General features: G+C 40.6%; 1 protein-coding gene across 1 annotated transcript; it reads left to right on the top strand.

Annotated features, from left to right (window-relative positions):
* Positions 1 to 3136: 3136 nt before the first annotated feature.
* LOC114922236 (sesquipedalian-1-like) lies at positions 3137 to 7232 on the top strand. The gene is made up of 2 exons (XM_029283069.1): positions 3137 to 3154; positions 6603 to 7232. Exons 1-2 carry the CDS (start codon positions 3137 to 3139, stop codon positions 7230 to 7232), a joined length of 648 nt encoding a protein of 215 aa, XP_029138902.1.
* Positions 7233 to 12695: the final 5463 nt, after the last annotated feature.

Here is a 12695-nt window from a genome sequence, read left to right on the forward strand (position 1 = left end):
AGCCTTCCAGCAGTGCTGCGCAAAAATCGACATCAGACTCCTGCTGCCATTCGAGCCGGATATGATGCGATAGGTAGAGACATTTTCCCACTCGGCGCACAGGAAGTGACGTTGTTTCTGGCAACCCGTGACTTCATCGCCCAACTTGGCCGAAGGGAAGTGTGGGCAAAACTGGCGGCAGGAAACCAAGTGTTTTTCTTTTGATAAAATGCCGCGATGGATAGAGGACGATTATTATTATAATTGTTTTAATTGGATCTCTCCGCTCAATAATAGTTTCGCCCTATCTGGAGCTTCTCCTGTTAGGAGGAATAGTATATTTATATTTCAGCCCTTGCTGGCTTTTTTCCGCCCTTTTCTGAATCTGTAATTATGCAATACCAGTGGAACGGCTTGCCACCAGAAGTTGTGGGTGCTCCAACACTGGAAGTTTTTAAGAAGAGACTACAGTCACTTGTCTGAAATGGTATGTTCTGTTTGAGCAGGGGGCTGGACTAGAATACTTCCAAGGTCCCTTCCAGCTCTATTATATTCAATGACGGATGTGTAACGAACGCAAATGGTGTAGTCGTTGCGATTAAGAAGCGCTGCTGTTCCAAGAAAACCTGAAGAAATGTAAAGAAATCCCGTCAGATTGGGAGAATCCCAGAGTTGGTTAAAAGATGGGCAGCTATGTAAATGTTTTAAATAAATAAATTTGTGAAAAATGGACCTACCCTTAATTCTAATTGCTAGATAAAAACTCCATAGCCAGAGGAAGTCTATCTTAATTAGGCTCTAAACAAGGAAGAATAGCCTTCAGTTCTTCAGAACTGAAGAAGCTTCTTGGATGAGAAGCGAAATGTCTTCAAGGAAAAACAAAGTCCAGTTGCCTTTTGAAGAAGTACCTTTGGGACAACCATGACCTGGATGACAGAATCTCCATAGACAAGAATAGCCTATGTTCTTTATCCTGCTTCTTAGTTATTGAATGCCTTTGTTCTCCAATGTACTGTACATAATATCCAGAATAAGATGAATCTACAGAGCTGTTCATAAAACTATTTAATTCCCGGCTTAGGGAAACTCTTCCTTGAATCAATCTTGGCTCCTGGCAACTTCATAAAAGTTTTTTTGTGGCAACAATAAGGAAGTGATTTGCTAATCCCTCTCCCCCTTTTATTGTCTTCCCAATATATCTATTGCTTTCACGTTTTCTTGATTGGTTCCAGTCAAATATTAACCAAATTTGTTCACACTTAGCTTAGGTAGTTTATCCTCCAGTGTTCCTTCCACCAGTTAAAGCACACAGAGGTCCTTATACAACTATGGGGATGCAACTTCAACAAAAGAGCTTGATTACAGATATCTGGTCACTACAACTATGCTATTAAACCAGTTGCTATGTTTAAGCAAAACTTGGACTCTTAGGTTTACTGGTCAGCTCTTAGCCTTAGGACATACATTCATCCCTAAAAGTCTAGTTTGGATCAAATAGAATAATTTGCTGGGGCTCTTCAGCAGTTCAGGTCTTATTAAGATAGGACTCATCCAATGTTCTCATGCAAAAATAGAATGCACATGCTTTCTTCCATCCAGAATTGCTTCCCTTCCTTATTTTAGTTCAGTGCTGAAGCTATGGTTTTATCTCTATTTTTCAAACTTAGCAACTTTGAAAATGTGTGGAATTCTGGGAATTGTCCATATACTTTAAAATTGCCAAATTTGAAAATATTGTTTTACATGATTGTGGCTACTACCTGGCTGATGGATTGATGGGCATTAAATCCAATACTATATCATCTGATGAGTCAGAGGTATCATTATTCTTCCTGATAGTGATATATGTGGTAATTGCCTTTTCTCTATACTTGATGCTGGGCCTTTGAAAATGAGACCAAGGGCAGGATCCTCCAGATGTTCCCCTAATGCAGCTTACCGAAATTGGGTACCCAACAAATGTGTGGGCAATGATATGCAGAAACACATTTTTGTCATATAACAGTTGTCTGCAAAGATCTGTTTCCACATAGATTATCCATATCCATGGTTAATTTACACAGGGTTTACTTAGTCCAGTTTTCACATAATATAACATATAATAACCAGATAAAGTTCATTCATTTGGTTCATGGTGTTATGCAAATACAGCATGGGAATTGTCAAGCAGCATAGCCAGCCTAAGATTTGTAGAACTGAAATCAGATACCTCAGGAGGACATTAGATTGAGGAGATCTGCCATAATATATGAGATCAACTTACCCAAAATTTGTCAGATATAGCTATTTCTTGTTTAGTGACCACAATTTGAACTGACAACATAGTCATTAAGCCAAGTGATCACTAAGTGAAACTGACAATGCTTATGATTTCACTTCAGCTTTCCTTTGCTTTACACACTTGCAAAGGTTATAAATATGAGGATTGGTTATAAAGGTACTTTTTCATCACTGTCATAACTGCTAATAGTCGAGGCAGTCACTAAATGAGGACTACCTGCCCCTAGCAGTTAAACTCCATCTATCTTTCAATAAGTCTGAAGCTGAACTGTGTGCCCTCTAGAAGTAAGCAGAAAAGTTAATTTCTAGAATTGTTTTTCTGAATAGGATTTTTCTCATCTTTACCCTCATCATTTCATTACAGTATGCCATCTCAGAGTAGCTTACAATATGAATAATAGAAAGGAAATAGAAAAAATGTTAAAAAAGAAAACTTTAGAAACAAATATAAGGTTCACCCATACAAAACTTGATAGATCCAAATGTTTAAACAGAGTGCTATAAAAACCCATAGTACCTTAGCTATTTGGTTTTGTTTTGCAGAGCATTTGTGTTATATTCAATTCATTTTCCTCCTAAAACTGGTTCCCTTTAGGACCAGAAAGAACTCTAGCTTGTGGTCAAGTTATCTTCCTTTTTTTAGTCATTTGTTCTTCAAACGCATTTGTAGGGAAGTATGGATGAAGTAAACAAGAAACCATGATCAAAGTCATTTCCTGCTCTTATCTCTGTCACCCTGGACCAAGAGATCAAATGACTTTAGTACCACTTGGATAGAGGACATAGGTGAGTATTAGCCCCACCCTCTTCACCTAGGAAATTACTGCTTTTGAATTAAAAGGAAAACTCCTGGCGAAAAATCTAAGGGGAAAACCTGATGAATTTGGCCCCAAAGGTAAGGGCAAAATACCTTCGGTAAGTGCTTGCATGTCCTATTTTTCTCTCATTATCCTATCTGGATCTTATGATTAATTTACCTTAAATGTCCCTGAAAATGCCCTACCCAGCCTCCTTTCAAAGATTTTTTTTTTTTTTGACAAACTCAGAATCTTGCACCACTATTTTAAGTCCACATTTGGGCATGTCTGAAGGCTGCATGTCATTACATCAAGCAATGTGATGTAGGAGACATACGATTACAAAATTGATCACTTTCCCTTTCCTTGCAATCCACTTTCCTTGCATGCTCAAAGTCTTAAGGCTTTTTCTGATGATTTTTTTTGTACTACTTCAGTGTAGATTTTTAATTTCCCTTGTATCAGCCTTTCCGCTCTCCAAAGTCTGTTTTCATTCCCCTGTATTACTTCACCAGTTTTTTTGTGAAATTTTTGCTATACTTCCTCATTCAAATCATTTCTCTTTTTCATTGTGTTTTCCTTTCATTCCCGTGTCTTCAATTTCCAATTTTGTGTTTACGTTTACATCCTACCCCAAAGATGCTTTTTCACGAGGCAACTGGACTTTCTTGTTTTTCTTTGAAGACGTTTCCCTTCTGATCCAAGAAGCTTCTTCAGCTCTGACTGGATGGTGGGGAATGGAAGGATGTAAAAAGATTGCAAAAGGTGATCACGTGTCATAAATATGAGTCAGTTGCCAAGTTTCCAAATTTTGATCATGTGACCATGGGGATGCTGCAACAGTGGTTAAGTGTGAAAAATGGTCATAAGTCACTATTTTCAGGGCTGTTGTAACTTTGAACAGTCACTAAATGAACTGTTGTAAGTCGAGGACTACCTGTATATCCTACCTCTTTCTCCTGTCTTGGTGCAGTGGCTTGGTAGTTCCAACTGTTTTCAAAGGGGCACCCCCACTTGACATCCTTCTCCAGTATATGTGAGACAGAGGATCCCCATAAGCTATGTTGCTTGCCTGGCAATTTAAAATAAAAAAATAAAAATCTAGAATGCCAAATCCTGGAACTTTAGTGTTGAGGAGATAGTCCCTCTAGACATCATTTAAATGCAACTTGAGGAAGAAGCAATTTTTAGCTTTAAATTCTCCCAACCCAAACATTCATTGGCAAAAAGGGGGGGGGAATATAAACCTACTCAAATTCCAGTGCACTTTAGAAAAATATAAAGGACAATATGAACCTCTGAGCAAAGCCATTGGTCTGGATCCAATGTAGAAGTAGCTGCTTATAAAATTGCAAAAAAAAACCAAATACAAATACTGAGGTTACACAGAGAGAATACATTTCAGACACGATAAAACTTAAATAGTTTCGCCTATACCTAATTCCTCTGGAACACACAGATTCCTGAAGTAAAGCATTTTGTTTGCTTCCCTGTATTTTTTCTCCATCTCCTAATACAATATTTTTCTACCTTGACAACTTTAAGAGGTGCGGACGTCAACTCCCAGAATTCAAGAATTCTGAATTGTCAAGCTTCTTGAATTCTTGCCCTAATAGATTCAGACTTCGATCAGGAGGAAGATGCTATTTATTTCCTTTATCTTTCTCTGGCTCTCAGCCTCTATCTTTATCTTAAAACAAAACTTTCCAATACAAGAAGGTAGGGGCTAGGAGGATCTGCTTCTTATATGCTTCTTAATCTGCTTCTTAATCTCTCTCTGAGATTATTATAGATTCGGATCATTGGCTGCCTATTAGCACTCATGGGATGCCACCCATTCAGTTTATCTTTACTATACAATAGTCAATAAATTATAGGGCTGTTTGACAGGTTCCAAGTCACAATGATGAAGTTGGAAATTTTTGGTGCCTTCAAATCAATTTTTGACTCTGGTGACTCATTGGATATATCCTGGCAATTTTCTTGGGAAGGGTTTTTGGAAGCGGTTTGCCATTGTCTTGTTCCCAGAGCTGAAAGTGACTAGCCCATGGTGCACAAAGCAGGACTAGAACTCATGGTCTCCTACTTTCTAGCCTGTTGTCTTAATTCACCACATCAAACTGGCTGTCCAGGAAAGTCCTATCTCAGCCAAACCCAAGTAAATTGTGATTTAGTTACATTGTCATGCTTGCTCTGCCCCCCCAGCCCACCAGAAAGGTCCCTCCCTCCCTTTTTTCCTATCAAATATCAAAAATAGTGTTGTCTAATAGTGCTAGCAATAATAACTGGTTCATCTGCTGCATTTCCTTTCAAGGTAGGCAAACACCACTCTGATCTACCTACTGGTACTGTGTGTGTGGGCCAGAAACATGCCTCTCTTGTCACTGTTTTCCATTTTTTTAAAAAAAAATAATAATAACTTCACCAAAGAAATAAAGCACCTGATTTTTTTTTAAAAAAAATCACTATTGAAACACTAACATGTCTTGAAAACTGGACTTGCATGGTTTTTTTCCCCCTCCACTAGGTGAAATCGACAAGACTTCTGCCACTTTCTCCTTCTAAACCAAGCAACAGAAAAAATGGTAATTTTCATTTCCTTCCTTTGTGGTCAAAACTAGGTCAGCTGTTGGGCACCTCAGTGTTGGAGGCTGAAGTATTCCCATGAACATTCCCGAGATTGGAGTGATTGACTAGCAGGGTGCATGGAGTAAATGCATAATGCTGTCATTCAATGTTTCTCAATCTTGGGAAGGTTAAGATGTGTAGACTTCAATTCCCAGAATTCTCCAGCCAGTCATGCTGGCTGAGGAATTCTGGGAGTTGAAATCCATGCATCTTAAAGTGGCTAAGGTTGAGAAACACTGCTTTAGCTACATCCCACTGGCCCCCTATGCTTAGTAGGTCAGGAGGCACTTAAAATATTAGTGCTCTTGGACTCACACCTCCAACAGGTGCGAAGGAGGTGGGAGCAGAACATGACTAGGGTGACCACAATGGCCAAAGAGAAAGAACTTCTCTGTAGTGCCTCAAAATGGCTAGACAGTTTTGAATGGCTGTCTACTATTTCTTAAAACAAAGGGAGCATAGCAATAGCAATAGCACTTGGAGTTATATACCGCTCCACAGTGTTTTACAGCCCTAAGCAGTTTACAGAGTCAACATATTACTGCCAAAAATCTGGGTCCTCATTTTACTGACCTTGGAAGGATGGAAAGCTGAGTCAACTTTGATCTGGTGAGAATCGAACTGCTGGATGTTGACAGAGTTAGCTTGCAATACTGCATTCTAACTACTGTGCCATTGTGGTTATTAGTTGAGATCCTCAGTATCCAGGTTAGAGGATCTTCTTTGCCTTGCTATTAAGCATGACTTACACATCCTTTGTTAGTAAACTATAACATGCCCAGGTTGCTGGGGGAAATGTAATTCCACACTTTTGGAAGCCCGGCTTAAGAAAAAGTGCTCAGCTCAGTTCCTCTTTTAGCTCCTTCATCATCTTCTTGTAGGTTCCCTCATCTCTGTTTTCTATGATTTTCTCTCCAGTTTCAGAGCCAGTCCGCCACCAAACTCCACATCGCCAGCATTCTTACCTCTTCTCACCTGGACCAGCCCCCAGACCGTCAGGGCGTCCTTTACAAGAAAAATAACCGCACCGCTTCCTATCAGCGCTGCTGGTGCGAGCTCCGAGGAAATCTTCTTATCTGCCGGGAACAGCCTGGGGACCGGGCTCCTTGTCAGCTCATTGTGTTAGAAGGCTGCACGGTGGAGTTGCAGGAATCCTCCTCTGAGCCTCATACTTTTAAAATCTGCTACCCTGATGACTTCCCTGATCAGACCTATAAGATGGCAGCTGAGGATCAAGAGACCATGGAAGACTGGGTGCGCGCTCTGAGCACGGCGGGATTTGAGTACCTCCGAGCGTTGGTTACTGAGCTAGAAGGCCAGTTTCACCGTTTGAAGAGCCAACAGTACTCAAAGGAAGAAGGAAGTCGCAAGGCAACAGACCTTCCCTTGCTGTCTCCAAAGCCGATAGAACAAAGAAGGTTCTATCACATGGATTTCACTTGCCTCCATTGGGAATTTGGGAAGGATGTCAAAAGGGCTAGGAAACAGTGGCAGGAGGGGAAGGGGAAGCTCATCCCAGAAAGTGAGAGTTTGATGCCTTTTGAATAGGGATAGGCAACCTTGGCTCTTTTATGACTCGTGGACTTCAACTCCCAGAATTCCTGAGCCAGTGGGAGTTGAAGTCCACGAGTCATAAAAGAGCCAACGTTGCCTACCCCTGGAATAGGGTGATCGGCAATCCCCAAACAATTGGCTGCGATCGATGAATTTGGAGGGACCTAAAGTTTCAGTGGAGTCGGTTATCAGTGAAAAACATAGTTCTTGCTTCAAAATATTGGTTCTTCTTTAAATGCTTTTAATAAATATGTCTTTGGAAAAAGCTGGGGGCCATTTTGTTTTTTGCGACAGTCACCGCATTCAGGAAGAACAAGAGCTCTTCTTGGGAAAGGGACATTTGTGGGTTCCTTATTGTGGGTTTTGATTACACCAATGTCTAGTGAACAAAATGAAACAGTGGTTCCCCCCCCCCCCAACCAAGGTCTTTTCCAGGAAGTCAAAATATTATTTTCCAGTTAGGCAGGACTGGGATCTACAAATATTGCAGCCAGATCTATCACTAACAAAAATGGGCACAGATTCCCAAATGTATGTTTAGAATAAAATATGGAATCCAGTTTTGAAAAAAGGTCATCTATATTGGCTTCTGCAGTCTGATACTATCTAGATTCTAGATGGCTGGGGCTACAATTGACAACTTCTAGCCAGCATAGTCACTGTGGTGCAGGCATGCTAATTAAACAAGTATTAGCAATACTGCTTAAGACTTATATACCGCCCCCTAGCACTCTCTGGGCGGGGTTTACAAATGTCAGCTTATTGCCCCCAACAATCTGGGTTCTCATTTTATCAATCTTGGAAGGATTGAAGGCCGAGTCAACCTTGAGCTAATCAGGATCAAACTGCTGGCGGTGGGCAGAGCTAGCCTGCAATACTGCACTCTAACCACTCTACTGCACCACCAGGGCTATTAGTTGAGGTCATCAGTATCCAGGTTAGAGGATCTTCTCTGGCCTGCTATCAAATACCACTGTAGACAGAGAAAGCAGGGACGATGGTGTTTCCCTAATAATTAGCTTTTACCCCCACTTTAAGTGGAAATATTGTTTTCTATGTATCATTAAGGATTTCCTCAAGCTTTAATACAAGTTGCATCATCTGCATTCTCATTTTATTTAACTCAGCTTTAGAAAAAAAAGCAATCCTTACTTCAGTTAATTCTTTCAAGAAGAGTCCACACCTTTTCTGATTTTTCTGAAGTCTGATCCTGCATAGAATCCTTGGGCAGCGATTCTCACATGACCTCCCAGTAATAGCAGATTGAGCCTGGGGGATGTTTTAACTTTGGGGAGCCAATGGAGGAAGTGCACTCTGGGAATACCTGCTTCCCTTCTGCAGGAAACTCTTGACAGACAGCAGAGATGAGATGTTGCATACTATTTATTCTGAAGAATATCTCAAATATTAGATTTTCTATCCGGATTCTTAAATACACCAAAAAAGAATAAAACTGAAGTATGTGCTGTGAGCAAAAGCCTAGCATACACTACTGTACTTTATTTAAAATGAAGCTAAATATACGTATGAAAATTTAGTGTGTGGGGGGGTGGGGGGGTTCAGTTGGCAACAAAGAGAATGGAGAATCAGGTTCCCAAGATAATCCCAGCATAATCATATATAAATAATATATATAATATATATATTATATATAATTATAGGTATAATTATAATTCCAGTATATTTATCTTTTACTCGTTTTAGCTTCCATAATATAGTGCATTTTCCTTTCCTACTTCCACCATGTCTCCAATGAAACTTGAACACTCACCAATGTGAGTGACAAATGGCTCTCCAGATGATGTACAGCTGTTAATTCCCCGTTGGCTAGCCCAGGGGTCCCAAACCTTTGGGGCGCGGCCCACTACCAGGCCTTGAGCCATTTGGAACTGGGCCACGGAAGTGGCAAGCGAATATGTGCAGGGGGCGTGAATGCCCACCGCTCATGCAAATGGCGCTGCGCATGTGAATGCGCTTGCCTGCCGCTCATGCAGAACCATCTCCCTTCCCCCCCCCGTTGGTCCACAAAGCCGGAAAGATTGGGGAACTCTGGGCTAAACCCAAGATGACTTCAACATCTGGAGGGCTACAAAATCACAATGTATGGGCTAGGAAGAGGGGAAGGGATCTGATGGAAATTACTTGTAGAAAAAAGAAGATATGAAATATTTACAGTGGTATCTTGGTACTCAACTGCTTTGAAACTCACCCAATTTGGTACTCAATGCATTTTGACATAAAATTTTTGTCCCGGTACTCGTTGTTTGTTTGGTACTCAACATACCAGCTAGAATTTGTTGGTGTCAGCTGTGTTGTGACTCACTATATTCCTTATGGGAAAAATTTGTTTGGTACTCATCATGCCTCCCGGAACCAATTAATGATGAGTACCAAGGTACTACTATATTTCCTTATCAGCATCATAGCCTCCCAGTAAAGCGCTTCCCCAGTCTAATTAAACTCCTAGGAATGGTTAAGGAACTGCAACAGAAACGTGTGGAGGGGAATGCAACTTCAAATCTCCGATTACCATGGCAGATGCATCATACTTCATATTACTGATCAGCAGGAAAGCCAAATGAAATTCCACCAGGGGCCCATCCAGGTACTATTCAAAGAACAGGATGTGCAATGTGTCCAAATCATTGTAGCAGACCCAAGGGATAAAATGCTTTAAAGAGCTGAGCCAACTGGAGGTTTTGCTGTGAACCAAGACTTCCACCTGTCCACACGAGTCTTGGATGATCGGATCATTCATTTGGCAGCTGCCAAAGGAGCCGTAATCTCTCTTTCCATTTCCTACAGTTTTCCCTCTGAAGGGGAAAACAAATCTGTGATGGCACCATAAGGGTTGGTACAACCTTAGACAGGTTTAGTGGAAAAGCAAACAGTCTCGCATCACTGCCCATTTTGCAGTGTGCCCTCGTAGGGCATGGGATGAAAAGTACGATGAGATGGAGTGCCTAGAAAAACCAAAGTCTTTCTAGGACTTGGTTTCAGTTACAAATGTCAGAGTATGCAGTTAGCTGTCCAGAAGGAATCTGTCTGACTCCCAGCACAATTTAGTCTATTTAGGACTAAATCTAAATCTCTCTGGGTTGTTTGAATCCACCTCCTTCTGGTTAACTGAAATTTGTATGGTACAGGATTTCTGAACCTGGACTTCTTCAATAAAAAAAAACAGTGCTTTAGATCTGAACAATCCCATAAAAACAAATAGCTTAATTCAGAAATAATAGAACAACAGAACTGGAAGGGACCTTGGAGGTCTGCTATTCCAACCACCTGCTCAGGTAAGAAACCCTATACACGTGGTGGTGAACCTATGGCACGTGTGCCACAGGTGGCACGCAGAGCCCTCTTTGTGGGCACACACGCCGTCGCCCCAGTCCTAGGCCCTCAGCTGGGTTTTATAAAACCTTTTCGCTTTAGGCCTCTGCCGCCATGTGCAAAAAAAAAAAAAGGTTCAATCAATCAATCAACTTCAACTTCTCTTGGGAAAAAAAAGATTTCCCAAAGTTGGAATTAATTGATTGAACTTTCTAGTCCCACCCAGTCGGCCGTTACCACCGCAGCCACGCCCACCCAGTGGGCCACGCCTACCCAATGGGCCACATCCACCCGGCACCCGACGATTACATAAGTGGGTTTTGGGTTGCAGTTTGGGCACTCGGTCTCTAAAAGGTTTGCCATCACTGCCCTATACCATTTCAGACAAATGGTTGTCCAATCTCTTCTTTAAAACTTCCGGTGTTGGAATTTCAGTCCAATTAATCCCTGGTTAACAAAGACACTCAACAAATGTGGTCTCCATTTTGTTTTGTTAACATTTTTAAACAAAGCAATGCAGGAGGATGGGGAATCTAATAAAAATGAAGCACAAATTATTTAAAAAAAAACAAAGAAAAAGTATTAACAAGTAGGACAGCCAAGAGTTGTTATTTGTAATTTACTGCTTGACCAAATTAGGGGCAGTGGTTAAAAAAAAAACTTTAAAAATAACAATAAGGCATGGGGAGATGATGGATTCCTAATTTCCAGTGTCTGTCCCATTAAATAAGAGCACAAAATCAAAAAAATCCCAAGTATCTGTATACATAATTACAATACTGAAACATATATATAATATATGTGTTAGAGAGAAAAAGTATATACAGAGAGGAAAATAGCCTAATAGAACATTTTTGTTAGGGATGTGAATCCAAAGAGAAACTGCTATTTGGTACAGATATATTTGGGGAAGTGAGATTCTGAAACAGGCTCATGATTTTCAAACTATTCACAACTGCAGAGAACATGACACAAGAGAAGGAAAAGATGCTGCGGAAGAATTGGGAACTCACGAATCCAGTATGGACTCATAATACTGTAGCCCAGTCTGACCTCCAAGGCAGCAAGAATTTATCTTCCAGTTTCAAACTCCCCAAATCTCTTTTCATCATTCCTAAGCTGATCAACCCTACGGCCTGCCAATATTATTTTCCTACACTGCATAGAATAGAAGAAACCCAGAGTTTTGACAATTGCCTTCTGCTCCACCATTAAAGGTTTGCAAGGCAGTATCGGCATGTAGTTCCTTAAAAGGAAACAGAACTCCATTGCGGCCGCACAACGAACCACAGGAAAAAAAAATGTCTAGAGCAAAATACATTCCAATTACTTTAAAACAGTGTTTCCCAATCCTGGCAGCTTTTAAGACCTCAACTCCCAGAATTCCTCAACCATTCCCCAAGCTGGCTGGGGAATCCTGGGAGTTAAAGTTGCTAAGGTTGAGAAACATTGCTTTCAAGGTCCATTTTTGTGGGACAAGGAAATCAAGCATGCATCGTATTTGTTAATATCTACATCAACAAGCTATAAACCAGTTTTAAACCAGCTTTATCCGCCACTGCTCAAGAAACCCTGTAGCTTTTGTGAAGACAGGGGAGCAGCACTAAAATAGGAAAACATTCTCAGTTATCTTCATTTACTATCTAAGTAAATCAGTGACGGTGAAAAACTAATTCTTAAGGAATTTATTCTGTAATGGAGAAGGATCTTTTGTTTTTAAGGGGTAGGATTAAATGCTAAATGTAATCCAGTAACAAACATTTCAATAATTTACAGCTATAGCCATTTGGAGAGAGTTTGCCCAAATCTCCTCTTGGGGACGGAAGTTCTCCCCAAAAGTAAATACCTCTTTTGGACAAAACAGCAAGAAGTCAGACAAAGGTTACTCTCCTAGATTTCTCAGGAATGTTTCTGCCAAAAGCTATTTCTGAAGGGCAGGAAATTGACCTTTTTTTTTCCTTTCTTTGTTCTGACTGAAACTATTTGACTACATGCCAAAAACAGAGAACCAGAAAATGCAGCCTCTCTTTCGGACCCAATCTAATTACTTCTCTTTGCTGAGCCAATGCAGCAAACTTTTCTAGAAACTGAGATATTTTTTTTTCTCTCCCTTGTTGACTGCTAGGA

The sequence above is a fragment of the Protobothrops mucrosquamatus genome, unplaced genomic scaffold, assembly GCF_001527695.2.
Source record: "Protobothrops mucrosquamatus isolate PMUCROS unplaced genomic scaffold, P.Mucros_1.0 scaffold11, whole genome shotgun sequence".
Taxonomy (NCBI): domain Eukaryota; kingdom Metazoa; phylum Chordata; class Lepidosauria; order Squamata; family Viperidae; genus Protobothrops; species Protobothrops mucrosquamatus.